The sequence below is a fragment of the Neomonachus schauinslandi genome, chromosome 10 (assembly GCF_002201575.2).
Source record: "Neomonachus schauinslandi chromosome 10, ASM220157v2, whole genome shotgun sequence".
Classification (NCBI taxonomy): Eukaryota; Metazoa; Chordata; class Mammalia; order Carnivora; family Phocidae; genus Neomonachus; species Neomonachus schauinslandi.
The window spans coordinates 102,631,813-102,648,352 of record NC_058412.1 but is presented as its reverse complement, the minus strand read 5'-3'; the positions used below and the strand labels follow the sequence as shown (position 1 = coordinate 102,648,352).

The following is a 16,540-nucleotide window of genomic DNA, read 5'->3' as shown; positions in this document are numbered from 1 at the left end:
TTTGTTGGAATGCTTTACACTTTCCACAGAACAGAAACTAAAATAACCTGTTATACAATTAGTCACAAATACAGTCCTCGAGTTTTTTGCCCATACACATGAGTATTGTCTAAAACATGTCTTCTTTGTAGCAGCTAGGCCCTGCCACCACTGTGCTTGGCTGAGTTCACAAATCTGTTGTAACCTGTAGCTTCCCTGTCACTTCTCTGGCTCTCCTCTCCTGCTAAGCTTTGTTTCCTGGCAGTAATTAAAACCTTCTGCCACTGCCATAGCTACTGCTGCTGCTGGAACCACCATAGCCACCTTGGTTTCGTGGTTTGGCAAAGTATTGGCCTCCACCACCATAGGGGCCAGAGCTTCTGCCTCCAAAATTTCCTCCTTTCATGGGTCCAAAATTTGAGGATTGATTGTTGTAATTGCCAAAATCATTATAGCTTCCGCCACCTCCAAAGTTGCTTCCATCATTACCAAATCCGTTATAGCCATCCCCACTGCCACCATATCCACCACCACCTCGACTGCCACCAAAGCCACCTCGACCACTGAAGTTCCCTCCACGACCAAAGTTGTCATTCCCACCAAAACCACCTCCACGACCACCACCAAAGTTTCCAGAACCACTTCGACCTCTTTGGCTGGATGAAGCACTAGCCATCTCTTGCTTAGATAGGGCTTTCCTTACTTCACAGTTGTGGCCATTCACAGTATGGTATTTTTGAATGACAATCTTGTCTACAGAGTCATGGTCATCAAATGTTACAAAAGCAAAACCTCTCTTTTTGCCACTGCCCCGGTCAGTCATGATCTCGATCACTTCAATTTTCCCATACTGTTCAAAATAATCTCTTAGATGATGTTCTTCAGTGTCTTCTTTAATGCCACCAACAAAAATCTTTTTCACAGTTAAGTGGGCACCAGGTCTTTGAGAATCTTCTCTTGAGACAGCCCTCTTTGGTTCCACAACTCTCCCATCCACCTTGTGTGGTCTTGCGTTCATGGCTGCATCCACCTCCTCCACAGTGGCATACGTGACAAAGCCAAAGCCTCTGGAGCGCTTGGTGTTTGGATCTCTCATTACCACACAGTCCGTAAGTGTTCCCCATTGCTCAAAATGGCTCCTCAGACTCTCATCGGTTGTTTCAAAGCTCAAACCTCCGATGAAGAGCTTCCGCAGCTGTTCAGGCTCTTTGGGAGACTCTGACTTAGACATGACGGCGGTGGGAGGGGAGACTTTAACGATGCTTACTCGGCGGCGTCCACGGGCAAAAAAAGTGTACTACTACTTTTTGATGATTTATAACAACACTAAAAATAGTGAACTTTAACAATGGCTTAAGTCTGATAAATGTTGCAATCAATTGGAATAGAATGACTGCTATGTTGTCAATGCAATTAAAAAGATACTGAAAGTGGCTCAAATCATGAACTCTTTACATTGTCATGTTTCTTTGGCTGTAATAGGTGAATATCAGCCTTATGTCTGATTTTAATTTGTAAAATACAGTGAATTTCTTGCCTGTTGCAATTCTGTATCTTACCAAATATTAGTCAGTTCAACAAACATTTTAGAACACCTACTGTGGACCAGGCCTGTTGTCAGTGCTAAATATAAGAGATAATCCTGATTCTCAAGGAGCTCAGCTGGAAATATCTGGGATATTTAAAGGTAGCATGCATGTGTGCCTGCACACATTCACCCACCTACCCACCCCTAATTAGGAATTACTATTTAGGCAGTACAGTAGTGAAGAAGTAGAGAAGTGAAGAAAATTTTAGCTGCAAAATTATCTTCTGAATATAATGTGATTTCTACTTGTAAAATTCAAGTAGAAGAATTTTGTGTAAAGTATGAAACACGTTAGGATTATGAGGCTGTTAAACTTCTCAGTACTCTAAGATGTTTGGGGGGTTAATGGTTTTAGATTATAATAGACCCTAGTCTTTTCTGGGGCTGGAAAATACACAGAAATTGCCATAATCACTCAAGTTTTAGGAAACGAACAGTACAGGGTGTTTCTTAGAAGCCACCTTTGCTGGCAGAAATGATACACATGCTGCAAGGTTGGCAGCTTCTAAAATTTTTCAAGATGTTAACAGTGACGCACACCAAGAATGTCCGCTCAAAAAAAGAGTGTGATTATTAACTGTAAGGGGCAAAAGCTGAAGGTGCTTTTTACCTGTCACTTTACTCAGGGGTTCCATCAGAGCCACTCCAACTCTGTCTACAGCAATTACACGGTGCATACTGAGAAACTGTTTTAAAGATGGGTGTATAACTTTTTGGCACATGACAAGATCTACGTGATCACCAACTAGCTGCCTTCCTAGGTTAAGCAACTGCTCCAGGGCTGCATTTTCAAGAGAGACCCCGGAACTGACCACCACAGTTCCTTCTCCAGTATCAGAGAGATCTCCAGATAAAGAAGCACAAAAGAGTGCCACCTTGAAGGCATCTGATTTTTTGATAGGTAAGATCTTCATCAGTTGAACTTCTGACATTTCAATAAGTATTCCAGGGAATACAGAAGAATCTAGAACTCTTTGACCTTTTAAAGGCACAATTATACTCTTTCCTAAAAGGAGGCGGTCTTTGGCGTTGTCTGGAATTGTAAGCAAAAAGGCTCTCAGAACCAAAGCACTGATGTGGTCTGTTTCCTCTCTGGTGAGCATACCAGCGGGTTTACTTGTTACTATACTGCGCACCAAACAAAGGAGGGTCTGAGGCCTGCTAAAGTCAACTAGAATTCGACAACCACAGGACTCGGACTTGAGGTAACTGGTGCAGAGGCGTAAAAGGTGCTGGTTTAATTTAATAACAGTGGTGGGTGTCAAGCCTGTTCTCTGAAGATTTTCAATCAGATTGCAGCAAAGAATGGCCGTGAATAAGCCACAGTCACTGAAACACGACACGTGATTCTGCATGGATGTCGTCAGGATCTTTAAAATGGGATGGGTGATGGGAAGGCTGGAGAGCAGGGCCGATGAATGTGAGGTGGTGAGCACACAGCCTCCAAGCCCATTGTGCACCTGCTTCAGCCTCCCCGAAGGGCCATAGCTGGATGTCAGGACTCCTTTCAAGATACAAAGTGTGGCCCTGACTCTCTCACTTGTCAGTGGTTCACTTTTACACAATGACGACTTTTTAGCTTCTAAACGAGACATCTTACTTCCGGTGGCAAGTGGTGAAGACAGTTTTTATTTTGTTAGACATATTTTTCTATTTATTTCATTGTCATGGGTCTTGACATTTAGAGAAAAAAAATTATCCTTCAAGAATGAAAGTCTTGAATATGCAGCACTGTGGCTTTAAAATTAAATAGCTCCAGGCTTGTGAAGATAACTAGCATGTAATGACTTAGTGACATATTAGTAATTCCAAATATTTATTTTTATTTCATTCTTCAGTACTCTGTTGTTTGCCTCTAGGTTGAGATTTTATAGATTGTTTTGCAGCCTTCTATATAAAGTATGTTCCAAGATGGACACCTACGAAAGACACCCCAGCTACAAGAAGCCAGTTCTTTCTAATCCAGCTGGTGTTTTTCATCTCTTCTTTCAATATCAAGCTCAGACTCAAAGATGCTTCTTTCTATAAGAAATAAAGGAAAAACATTTTAGAGAAATAAGTCTAAAACATTTAATAGAATGCAGCTTAATATTTTGATGCTCTGCTCCCTCTTTAGGAAAAGGAATTACCAACTGGCACAAGCCTCCACAAAATGAGAAATGTAAATCCACTCAGACTAAACAGTCATTCCTTTTTTCTTCAGTGAATCCCTCCAAGAGAAAGTACTGATATTTGAATGATTTTGGAATGCAGAACAACATAGCTAGAAAGCTTACAGTACAATTATTTGAATATGATATGCTTCTAGAAAAGAAATGCTACATTATAAAACTCATTATAAAATGCTGAGTCTTAAAAAAAAAATCCCAAATGTTTTTATTCTCTTACATCAAGATTTAATGTTATGTTTTCTTCTGTAACTTTGGTTTACTTGGAAAGTGTAGATCTGAACAAAGATACGTGTACATCAAATCCTGCTTAAAAATAATTATGAAATAAGAGAACTGTCAGTCTCCCTACTATAGACACACTCTGTATTGTATAGGCCATCTCTAGCTGTATAAATCTGCATAGCACATTGTCCCAAAGAATAAACCATGTTTTCAATGTTTGGCTAACTTCAATGTAATTTTCTATAGTTTTATTCTATCAATCAACGATTGTCAGTTTTAATGTCCTACAACTGAATCCTCTCCAAGACTTTGGTTAATGACAATAAATACAAAAACCAGGGGATATGCTATTTGACAAAGAGAAAAATAGGATCTGATTTGCAATTCGATCTCAAAAGGTCTAAATACCATAAAATGTAACGTGTGCTCTCCTACTAGCTTTCTTAACAAGGTTGTAAATAAATAGTGTGCCTTGGGGCATAAAATCCTGACACTTTAGTAATGTGTGGAAAAAATAAAAAATCTCAGGTCATGGACCTTATCTGTTGAGGTTAGGTGCTTTGAAGGTGAAGGTTCAGCCAATTATTATTTTTAGGGATATGGTAATTATGCTAATTACTTGGACAGTATTCAGCACAAATAAAACTAAGTGGACTACCAGACCATAGTACTAACTGAAGTAGACTATGGCACAGTGTGATACAGACCAAAAACGTGACGGAAGAAGTGCAAAGAAGAGGTGAACAGAGGGAGGGAATGTTATTCGAAGCGTTATTTTGGTTACCACTCCTCCCCATTTAAAGGACTGTAACCATGGCAACTGGGCCCAAATAAAGGGAAGGCAATGATGACTAGTTTTCTCTCTGCAATAAAGCTATAGTCATCTTTTTTTTATAGGACGAGGAAAAAAATCTTTCATCTTATGCCAGGAACAGCCAAGGTACGTAAATATTATTTCAATGGTTATTTTAGATTCAGGAAAATCTGTGACATACACTTAAATGAAATCTTTTTTTTTTTTTTTTTTTTTTTTTTAAAGATTTTATTTATTTATTTGAGAGAGAGAGAATGAGAGACAGAGAGCATGAGAGGGAGGAGGGTCAGAGGGAGAAGCAGACTCCCTGCTGAGCAGGAAGCCCGATGCGGGACTCGATCCGGGGACTCCAGGATCATGACCTGAGCCGAAGGCAGTCGCCCAACCAACTGAGCCACCCAGGCGCCCTTAAATGAAATCTTAGTGAAGTGACTTCCATACATTATTTTACATGTTACAGCACACAACCACACAAACCACAAATCATAACAAACTGTGATCAAGAAGATGATTTCTCCAGTTAAAAAAAAAAAAAAAAAAGCATTTTCAATACCTAACAGTGACATGCAACTTTTCAAAAGTGGAATGTTAAGTTGGCACCTCTAACAGTCTTGTGGTGGTGAGACCAGTAACTACATCTTTTGGCTAGTATCTCTATAAAATGAGAAAGGGAGAAATCATTGAAAGTGTTGGTGACTCCCAAATCATTTTTAGGATGTCAAAACTTGCCGACTTGTGGGTCTAGATCCGGACAAAACAAGGTACAATTGAAAGAAAAGAAATGAACCAAACACTGGGCTGGCTTACAGAATATGTTTGGAAGTGCCAGTTTAGATCTGTTAAGACTCTTTTTTCCTAACACTGTGACCCACAGTTCCAAAGGCTACCATCACATGAACGACTCTGACTTCCTGGATGCATAGGCCTGGCAGACGGGCTTTTGCAGTAATGGATAACCTAATTAAAATATTAGTAAAACTTACATGACTGTATTCTAAATTTAGACACACACTATAAATTATGATTTAAAAAACTATAAACCATAATTTTCTCCTAAAAGGAACCAGGTTTCCTTGGAGAAATGGCTGATTCTAGGTCTGAGGCAAGAAATACACAAGATGAGCTGAGGACTTTTTTTGCCAAAAAATATACTTGGGTCATATCAAAGAGCACAGGAAAAAAACAGACACAGAAGTCAACTTGGAGGGCATCCAAGATGGTACAATTTGAGTCTTAAAAAGAATACTGATAGTAATACCTTGAGATAACTCAAATAATTTGCAAACTCATGAATTCATATTGTCATCAAACCCAAAAACCCTCATTGCTATTAGGGCACTAACTCACTTTTATAAAAACTGATAGAGGAAATAAAGCAGTTTTCTTGCTTTTCCTGATAAATGCATTTTGAGGGGTAACTGAATAGCTGATGAGGGGAAGTTGTTCTAGCTCATAAATGGAGAAGGAATGATAGAATTTGAACAGCATCATTTTGCAACCCCTAAGGAAATAATGGATTGGACCTTCATGGTGGTTGGCAAATTACAGTCCATGGGCCACATCTTGCCCACTGCCTATTTTTGTAAATAAAGTCTTATTGGCTCATGCTCATGTATCATGTATGAATGCTTCTGTGCTACAACAGAAAGTTGAGTAGTTGAAATAAGAGACTGTATGGTCTGCAAAGCCTAAAATATTTACTATCTGGTCATTTATAGAAAAAAAGTTTCCAATGCCTAGATTAGAACAACGATCATAAATAATTTTTTTAGAGTGTGTAGGGGTGAAGGGAGAGGGAGAGAGAGAGAGAATCCCAAGCAGGCTCCATGCCCATGACAGAACCTGTCACAGGGCTCAATCCCACAAACCTGAGATCATGACCTGAGCAGAAATCAAGAGTCAGACGCTTAACTGACTGAACCACCCAGGTGCCCAATCATAAATAAATTTCATAACAGATTTTATAATGGAGAGATCAGACTGATAATGCACTTAAATCTTAGCAACACTGAAAGTGGATCAGACATTAAATGTGAAACAATGTGATTCACTAGGATGTATACCATAGTACATACATGAAGTATTCTTTTTCAAGAAGAAAAAAAAGTAAATCAAAGCAGGCCTTCTGATCTAACTACCAGATTACATGAGATATAGGAGAGCAAGAAACTTGTTAAATGACAAAATAAGGACTCAATCAACCAAATTCAGAATGTGGGACATTCAAAAAGAAGCAGACTGGGAGGGGAAATGTAGTGGTTGAAAAGATATATCTTTAAAATGCAACGTGTGGACCTTGTTTGGATTCCAATTCCAACAAACCACCTCTAAAGGAGATTTTTTTAAAGATTTTATTTATTTATTTGACAGAGAGAGACACAGCGAGAGAGGGAACACAAGCAGGGGGAGTGGGAGAGGGAGAAGCAGGCTTCCTGCAAAGCGGAGAGCCCGACGCGGGGCTCGATCCCAGGACCCCGGGATCATGACCTGAGCCGAAGGCAGATGCTTAACGACTGAGCCACCCAGGCGCCCCTAAAGGAGATTTTTTTTAAAAGATAAATTTGGAAATATGAACATGGCCCTGGGTATCCAATGATAGGAGTTACCATTAGTTTTCTCAGTGTGATAATCACTTGTGATTGTGTGTGTATTTATCCTTAATGTTAAAAATACACATTGAAGCCTGGGATTTGCTTTAAAATACTGCAGTAATCAAAAAGGGGGTGGAGACAGAAGGATAGATAAAAGAAGATGGGCAAAATGTTGTTAAGTGTTAAAACTGGGTGATGGATACTAGAGAGTTGAATATACTCTCCTCTCTTTATTTTGGGGTATGTTTGCAATTTTCCATAATAAAAAGTAAAAATTATGGGGTGGCTCAGTTGGTTAAGCATCTGTCTTGATTTCAGCTCAGGCCATGATCTCAGGGTCCTGAGATTGAGCCCTGTGTTGGGCTCCATGATCAGCAGGGAGTCTGCTTGTCTCCCTCTCCCCCTGCTTGCACCCTCCCTCTCTCTCTCTCCAAAATAAATAAATAAAGCTTTAAAAAAAGTAAAAATTAAAAAAATAATAAGGGACAAATAACAGTACATTCTTTTGATAGAATCAGTGTTTAACTCACTCTAAATCTGGTTTTAACATTTGCTCACCCCGAAGTTGTTCTAATATCTGTTTCTGCTTGCTTGATTGGCAGTGTTGGTCACTTAAGACTTCTAAATACTGCAGCACTGACATCCAAAATCTCTATTTTTACCTTAGTGTTTTAGAAAGATGCTTTCTTTTCTCAACTTTACTTTTTCTCTAGGAATACCTCAATAATATTCCTTGTATTTCTTTTCACAGAAGGAGAAACTACTTCCTTTTTTTTTTTTTCAAAGTTTGGCTGTAGCAGGGCCCCAAACTCTTAGGAGAAGAATTAAAGGAAAAAAATGATGTCATAAGTAATATACCCACACACTATATCACACTATATATGTATTCTCTTTCCCTCTCTCTACACACACACACACACCCCCACTCTCTCTAATGATCTCATTACAGCCTAGAAAAGCTAAAATCAAGCATCTAATAAACTCCTTAACTCTCTGCTCATGTGCACTAAAACTCCCTTTATGAACACAAATCTTACACAGAATGTCTTAGGGTTACTCTTTTACGTTATTAAGGTTCTGATATTTTACTATCTGGCTTTTTATTATTAAATAATTGTCTAATACTTTAAGCCATGCTCTTCCCTTTCTCTTTAAGAGCATTTAAAAATAAAATCTTGATTTAAAATAGTGTAATAAGAAATTATAATTTTATCATAAATCAAAATCATAGACCTCTTAAGAATGAGGAAAATCTTACTGAGGTCTTCTTTCTGTAAGAAGCAGGCCCTAAACGGACCTACCTTATGCCAAAATTTAAAGCATATTATTACTCACCACAAGGTCAAAATGGTATATTAAGGTAGAAAATGCTCCACAATTATAGGTTCACAGTTCTCTGTCTGGGAGCAGATGAGTTTCATAATTCAGAATTTCTGGGATTTTAGAAAAATAGTATAGCGTCTAGCACCCATTAATCAAACACAACAGTATTTCTGCAGTGAAACTAAATATTCATATTGAGTGGAATAGATTGCAAACTGCCTCGTGTATTAAGGTCAAGTTTTGCTACCAAAGGAGTTATGACAAAATCTTTTGGATTTTGGAATTTTGGATTTTGGAATTATAGTTAAGGGATTATAATCCTGAATTATGTAACTATATTCTCTTATTTCAGTGACTCTCAAAAGTAACAAATTATTTTGAAGGTAAAATATTAGATACTAGGGGCGCCTGGGTGGCTCAGTCGGTTGCGTCTGTCTTCAGCTCAGGTCACGATCCTGGGGTCCTGGGACTGCACCCTGCATTGGGCTCCTCGCTCAGTGGGGAGTCTGCTGAAGGATTCTCTCTCTGCACCTCCCCCGCTTATGCTTGCTCTCTGTCTCAAATAAATAAATAAAATTTTAAAAAATTAGATACTAAAAAAATAGATAGTAAAAATGGAATACAATTAGTTTTATTTGCCTTGGAAAGAAACAGAACAATAATAACAAAGGAGAGAACTTTTGCAAGTTATAGATTTGTATGCTCTGGGATGGATTTATAGCAGGTAGACAACTGCTCTTTTGGACACACTCATGATCCTGGTGACATTGTTAATGAAAAGGACTGGACAAGTAATGGACTATCCTCCTTTCATCCAAATGACTCTGCGAGGCAGCTGTCAAAGGTCTCTATAGAACAAACTTTTCTAGAAGCAACTGCAGAATAATATTGTGTCAGTGGGTCATAATAAAAACAACAGGTAACTTACCAACTTCAGCTTTTTCTTGCCAGAGCTCTAATTTTTAATTTTTTTAAAAAAGATTTTATTTATTTATTTATTTGTCAGAGAGAGAGAGCGTGAGCAAGCACAAGCAGGGGGAGCAAGAGGCTGAGTAAGAAGCAGGCTCCCGGCTGAGCAAGGAGCCTGATGCGGGACTCAGCCCCAGGATGCTGGGATCAGGACCTGAGCTGAAGGCAGATGCTTAATCGACTGAGCCACCCAGGTGCCCCTATACTTTTTTAAAGATTGTATTTCCCATTGTTGTAACATACCATTTGGTTAACCAGATTAAACTGAACTTACCTGAAGATTCCAAGCCTATTTCCCTTCGATGTGATTCTTCTCAGGACATTCAAGTGCTGGACTATCTGGTGCAGAAACATTGTCCTTATTAGGCATTTGGAAAACAGGGCTGCTCTTGATTCTGTGCCATCCCAAATGTATGAACCCAACTAAAGGTACCATAACAATCAGAACTTTGTAGTTTCTCCAGAAGTTCTGAAAGCTCATAGTACTTCAGCAACAGTGCACCTAGGAAAAGGCCAATAGGTAAAGAAGGTAAGAACAAAACAACTCCCTCAAGTTACATCTATGAACTGCCACAAGGAGAATATTGTACTCTAATAAAAGCTGACTATTAAACATTTTTGGGTGCAATACAGTGTGATATTCATTAACAAAAAAGGATATGTTGTAGGCTCAAAGGGACAGCAGGAAGTCAGGCTTCAGAAACTTATAAAGCAATACAAACCTTTAGTTAAAGATTGTTAAAGGGGCCACATCACCTCCTAGAAAAGCTATATAAATCTTTGGAAATGCTCATGCATAGATATCATTTTCTTTATATAATTAATTATATATTCTCTGAGCCACAGTAAAATTAATTTAAAAAATACATTTAGTCAGAATTTTAACAGAAGAATCAAATGGTAATCCTTAAATATGCAATAAGAATTGAGATTCTGCATTCTGACATGTAAGTGATGGTGTTTCAACTGAGATTGGGACAGTCATGCATGGATTCCAGTTGTAACAGGTGAATACTGGCATGGACTCTGAGTTAGGATGAATTAATGCCATTTCTATTTATGTCCTGAAGCAAAGGATTTTAGTGTTTACACTTATTACCTTTTTTTTTCCCTAAAGATTTTATTTTATTTATTTATTTGACAAAGAGAGACACAGCGAGAGAGGGAACACAAGCAGGGGGAGTGGGAGAGGGAGAAGCAGGCTTCCCGCAGACTCTACCCTACAGGGTTTACTCTCTACCCAGTTTACATAGAGAAATTGGGGCTAGTAACCTGCCTGTAGTTACAAAGCTAGGTTGTATTAAAAAAGATTCCTTTCCTCTGTCTGGTCTGGAATGCATGGGATGTGGTCCAAGAAGTCTGTTTTTGATGATCTGTTGGGTTTGGGAACTCGAGTCTGGACAACCTCTAAAGACTAATTATGTATTTTTTAATTTAAGGGACGCTCATTAGGCTTTAGTGATTAGCTTATAGACTTGTGATGGTATGAATGGGCCCACTTTCAAAGTTCCTTTCTGAGCACAGAAAGATAATAAATACTGCTCCATCATCTATGGAATATACTAAGAATTAGGTTCAATAGCATATATATGAGTTTCAGTATCATGCAATCCATTATGTTACAATAATTTTGTATGGGGGTGCCTGGTTGGCTCCGTCATTGGGCATCTGCCTTCGGCTCGGGTTGTGGTCCCGGAGTCCTGGGATTGAGCCCCGCATCGGGCTCCCTGCTCAGCGGGAAGTCTGCTTCTCCCTCTCCCACTCCCCCTGCTTGTGTTCCCTCTCTCAATGTGTCTCTCTCTGTCAAATAAATAAAATCTTTAAAAAAAAAATTTTGTATGAATGCCACTAGAAAAATGTCTGAACAGAACTTTTATTCTTTCCCTTTTAAGATTAAAATCTACTGCTAATGAGTTAAACACCTTAACCATCTCAGTGTTCCATGTGTATGAGAAACAAACTGAGGGTTCTGGGGGAGGGGTGGGGGGATAGGTTAGCCTGGTGATGGGTATTAAAGAGGGCACATATTTAATGGAGCACTGGGTGTTATACACAAACAATGAATCATGGAACACTACATCAAAATAAATAAATAAATAAATAAACAAATAAATAAAAATATCATACAGCTTTGTGTATGTATATGATTAAAATTTATACAAATGTTAAGAAAAAATAAACAGGGGGGCACATGGGTGGTTCAGTCAGCTGAGCATCCGACTCTTGATTTCCACTCAGGTCATGATCTCAGGGTCGTGAGATCAGCCCTGTGTAGGGCTCCCTGCTCAGTGGGGAGTCTGCTTGGGATTCTCTCTCTCCCTCCTTCTGCCCCCACTGCCCTGCTCTCACATGTGCTCTTTTTAAAATAAGTAAATCTTTTAAAAAAAAAATAAACAGAAAGCTTAGAGTTATGCCTATGTACATATATCATTTCCAACATTAGAAACCATTTCTCCCACTGTCCAAATTCACGTTTTGTAAGGACTTTATTGTAAAACTTAAACTACTAGATGGCCTACTTTGTAACTTAAGTATTTTTGCCTTTTTCCTGTTCTATTTTTTTTTTTTTTTTTTTAAGATTTTATTTGTCAGAGCTCACATAAGCAGAAGGAGTGGCAGAGGGAGAAGCGGACTCCCCGCTGAGCAGGGAGCCCGATGCAGGACTCAATCCCAGGACCCTGGGACCATACCTGAGGTGAAGGCAGACACCTAACTGACTGAGCCACCCAGGCGTCCCGCCTTTTTCCTATTCTAAAGTGCTCTTGTATCCTATGACTTTTTGCAACCTTTAGGGACTGTACCTTTTATGGACAAACTTATGTTCTATCTTTGGAGAAAGCCAATCACAATTAACTGTATCATTAACTTTCATTGTGAAGCCCACTGTACAAAATGCCTTTGAGATCTGAGGATACGATAAAACCCTGGGTGATTTGGGAGTAATGAGGGAAGAACTATAGTAAGGATTACTTCACAGAGAGAAAGGACAGAGGCTATACCAGTTAACTGTCTTGTGTTGACTGATGTGACGTTTTTGTCCACAAAATACCTTTAATTAAAGGTTTTGAAGATACTGTCATTCATATCTAGTCTCATCAATACCTAAGGTGACTCCAACACCTTTGACACTCTCAACATGAAGTTATCAAGTCACATTACTTTTAATGGATGGCATCTCTTCTATTCACAGTTTACTTCTCCATGATCACTAACGCAATTCAGTATTTGTCAGCTTTTTCCTGAATTATAAACTTCTGGGAAACAGCTTATAGAAAAGAGAATTGTTTATATAAAAGAATAAAATAATAAAGTTGGGATGAAGAACTCAATAACTAAAATGTAGAACAAATTAAACTATATAACAGCAATGTTTGGGAAATTGTTGTATAGAATATTCTCTCCATGTAGAACATAGTATGTGATGTGATGTACCGTGAACCTACTTTGGGAAGAGTTTTGGATTAGCATCAAGATAGCTTACACTAATGACTCTTCAGGTCATCCAAGGGTTAAGGACAAAGGAGGCATTCCATTTTATTTACATTGTGTTTAACAGTCTATTATTCATTTCCATTAGGATTACTTAAGGAACTATGCATCTTTTTCTACATTTAGGCTTAGTTAAATCTGGAAATTATTATCTGTTTTGGTTGAAAACTCATTATTGGCCATTATCACTGAGGTCCAGTAATAGACTTCCTGGTTAGTAAATGATGTAGACTGATCTAATGATTAATTGCTTTAATGTTTATGCAACACCTACATGTCCCCATTTCCTCAAATTCTCCATATCTCATATACTGATTTGGCTCATGGGAGTGAGAGGCAGGTAACTATTTTCCAATGATTATTCTGTTGTACTCTGAGATGCTTGGAAAATGATCAGGATCAGGATGATTAGGGCTTTTTACTATGTAAGATACTTTTAGAGTTCTCACATTTAATCCAAATAAAAACACTACCACACTGTATGTATAACAGTCCATCACCACCAAGCCGGATGGAACTAGCAATCTTTTAAAATGGTACAGTAACTTTAACCTCCTTCATTTCTTTCATTTAATAGCTTTCCAGCACATCACATGTATCCAATTGCCTGAACAACCAACTTCCCAAGACAAGACACATTAGACTTTACTAAATAAGGCTCATTAGTTTTAAGAAAAAGACAACATAGTTTTGAAATTTGACATTCCATGTGGTAGTGAGGTAATGTGTTCCTTATTTTGTTCATATCTTCTTGTGGAGCTTTAAAATACAATCAAACATATTTTGGGGATACAATTTTAACACCTTTTCCCTTCTCAATTCTTTTGAGGAATTTTTTCAAAATGAAAATTAGCATCCTGCCATTTCTAATATAACATAGACTTGTTTTTCAAAGTTAGAAAATACAGAAATAAGGAAAAGAAAGCTAAAAATGTCTGTCATCTTTTTGGTTTTAACAAAAATGTGATGACAATTTATATGCTGTTTTATAATCTTTTCTTCCCCCAAGAATATAACTCTTCATTATCATTTCTTTTTTTTTTTTTTAAAGATTTTATTTATTTGACAGAGAAAGACACAGCGAGAGAGGGAACACAAACGGGGAGTGGGAGAGGGAGAAGCAGACTCCCCGCCGAGCAGGGAGCCCGATGCAGGACTCGATCCCGGGACTCCAGGATCATGACCTGAGCCGAAGGCAGTCGCTTAACCAACTGAGCCACCCAGGCGCCCTTCATTATCATTTCTGATAGCTGCATAGTTTTTGATTGTATGGAGATAAGCTAATTTGATAGACATTTGAGATTTGTTCAATGTTAAATTTATTGCTAAATATGTTATGGCAACAAATATTCTTGTAAATATTCCAGAGTCCTTGTTTACAGTCCCTATATGCTGCTTCTCAGGATAATATAAAGAATTACCAGATTTCTTCATTAATTCATTTTCCAAATGAACTTATGAGGTTTTTAAAACCTTGACTTTTACAAAGGTTCATGGTGCTGAGCAGAAGGGATACGGAGATTCAATTTAGGAAATGGGAAATTAGGCTGAATACAACTTATCTTGAGATGGTCCTTCCCTCAAAACACTTGGCAAATCAGTCCAAGTGCAATGGAACTATTTTACTGACACCAGAGATTTCTGAGTCTGAAACAAAACAAGAGGGCACTCAAAATGATCAGATTTGATGAGCAGTAACAGGTATTGATCACTAAAAATAAGTTAGTCCTTGCTGTTTATTCATTGAGCTTTTCAATTTTGCTTGGAGTAAAGCCGCAACAGAAATGAGAGCAGAATGATTTTTCCTTCTCCTTATCCCTCTTTGGTACCTGCAACTGCCTTTTTCTTATCTTTTCTGAATCTTCTTTAAACACACTCCTAAACAAACAAAGAAGGTATGGGACTCTTGCAAAGATGAGAGAAAGGAAGAGAGATAAAATTACTAAGTTTAGGTCAAGTAAAACAGCGTTTATAGTTTTATTCATTGAAATGCCTTCTGTTAAGTTTAAAATATGTTTAGAGGCAATCTTTTTTTTTTTTTTAAAGATTTTATTTATTTGTCAGAGAGAGAACATGCACAAGAAGGGAGAGCGACAGGCAGAGGGAGAAGCAGGCTCCCTGCTGAGCAAGGAGCCTGATAGGGGCCTCGATCCCAGGACCCTGGGATTATGACCCGAGCTGAAGGCAGATGCTCAACCAACTGAGCCACCCAGGCCTCCCTGTTTAGAGGCAATCTTAACACAGATTATGCTTTTATATACTCTCCTTTCAAAAATATGTATCTTGAATTATTCCAAAGGTTCCACATTTTTAATCTCATTTTGTTTTCATAGCAGTTTTATGAGGCCACTTTATAAATGAGGAAACACTAATAGATTGATTCCAAGATTATCGTCAGTTAATTGTGGTACTCAGCTTGGATTTTGGAGTCCCAAAAGTCTTGGCTGGTATTCTTTTAGGCTATTTTCGAAAGTCAAGAATTAGTGACCCAGCTTCGGCAGCAGAGTTAATCAGAATTTCCAGTGCATGATGATGGATGAGAAGAACATTCTGAGTGCATCGTGCACACTTGTAAGAATCACTGAGGTCAACTATCCTAATGCATTAAGCCTGGCATGTTCTTCTGATTCTCATGTCAGGTATGTAAGAGGTTAACAGTGGTCTTGTGTCAACTTGTCCAAAATTAGAGTCTATATCCCCCAAATACACATCTGTGACCTACTAATAGTTGAGATTAGCTGCACTAATTTTAGTTTTCTTCAGCTCAGTTCTTACTACAGAATGAATAGTAAGAGTTAATGAACAGAATGGGGAGAAGCTTGCTACATCTCCACCTTAATAAAATACTGTAATCTTCTGAGTACCTATAAATATAAAGGCCAAGAAAGGAAAACACTGAGATATATTACTTCAGACCACAAACATTGTTTAAAGTCAAGGCATTACTGTGTCTAAAGTAGCAACTTTCCCTCCCCCTAACTTGTATTACAGAAATTATTATCTCTTCAATTTCTACCACTAAGGCCTCTCACAGGCTTTTGTAGCTTGTTACATTCCAAGCTAAATGAAGGTTTCTAGGTGACAGAACTGGACAGTAAGGCAAAGGACAGAAAGGCAATTAAGCTTCCTACAAAATCCTAAACAGCCTAGCTCTAGCTATCAGTTTACTCTTTCTATGTAGCATCATGTCAATTAAAATCATCAAGTTTTGTTACTGGCCATTACTAAATTAGGCCTACAACAACCTGGATGCAGCAAATATTCTGTAAAAGGTTATCATTTTGCCTACTGGGCTTGCTGGGCGCCATCTGCTGGTCTTTTGGACACAGTGTAAGGTAGATTCTTCTCAGGTTTTCAGTACTGCTCTGCTAAAAGTATTTGAAAAATAGCAATT

At 38.2% G+C, this 16,540-nt stretch overlaps 2 protein-coding genes across 3 annotated transcripts in view; both read right to left on the bottom strand.

Moving 5' to 3' along the window:
* On the bottom strand, positions 1–1,347 carry LOC110579523 (heterogeneous nuclear ribonucleoprotein A1). 2 transcript variants are annotated; one of them, XM_044918505.1, is made up of 2 exons: positions 628–1,345; positions 1–534 (listed from the first exon to the last, which is right to left on the bottom strand). In XM_044918505.1, exons 1-2 carry the CDS (start codon positions 1,208–1,210, stop codon positions 248–250), a joined length of 870 nt encoding a protein of 289 aa, XP_044774440.1. In that variant the 5' UTR covers positions 1,211–1,345; the 3' UTR covers positions 1–247. The 2 variants fall into 2 exon arrangements, with proteins under 2 accessions (XP_044774440.1, XP_021544868.1); XM_021689193.2 differs by having other exon boundaries at positions 7–1,347.
* Positions 1–3,188, bottom strand: part of MKKS (MKKS centrosomal shuttling protein) — a 9,291-nt gene extending 6,103 nt beyond the window's left edge. The window contains exon 1 of the mRNA XM_021689194.2: positions 2,178–3,188. Coding sequence (XP_021544869.1) covers positions 2,178–3,162 — 985 coding nt within the window. The 5' untranslated portion in view covers positions 3,163–3,188. The remainder of the gene's footprint in view (positions 1–2,177) is intronic.
* Positions 3,189–16,540: the final 13,352 nt, after the last annotated feature.

Coding starts and splice junctions, on each gene's coding strand:
- LOC110579523 (XM_021689193.2), bottom strand. CDS start 1,210: ATGTCTAAGTCAGAGTCTCCCAAAGAGCCTGAACAGCTGCGGAAGCTC.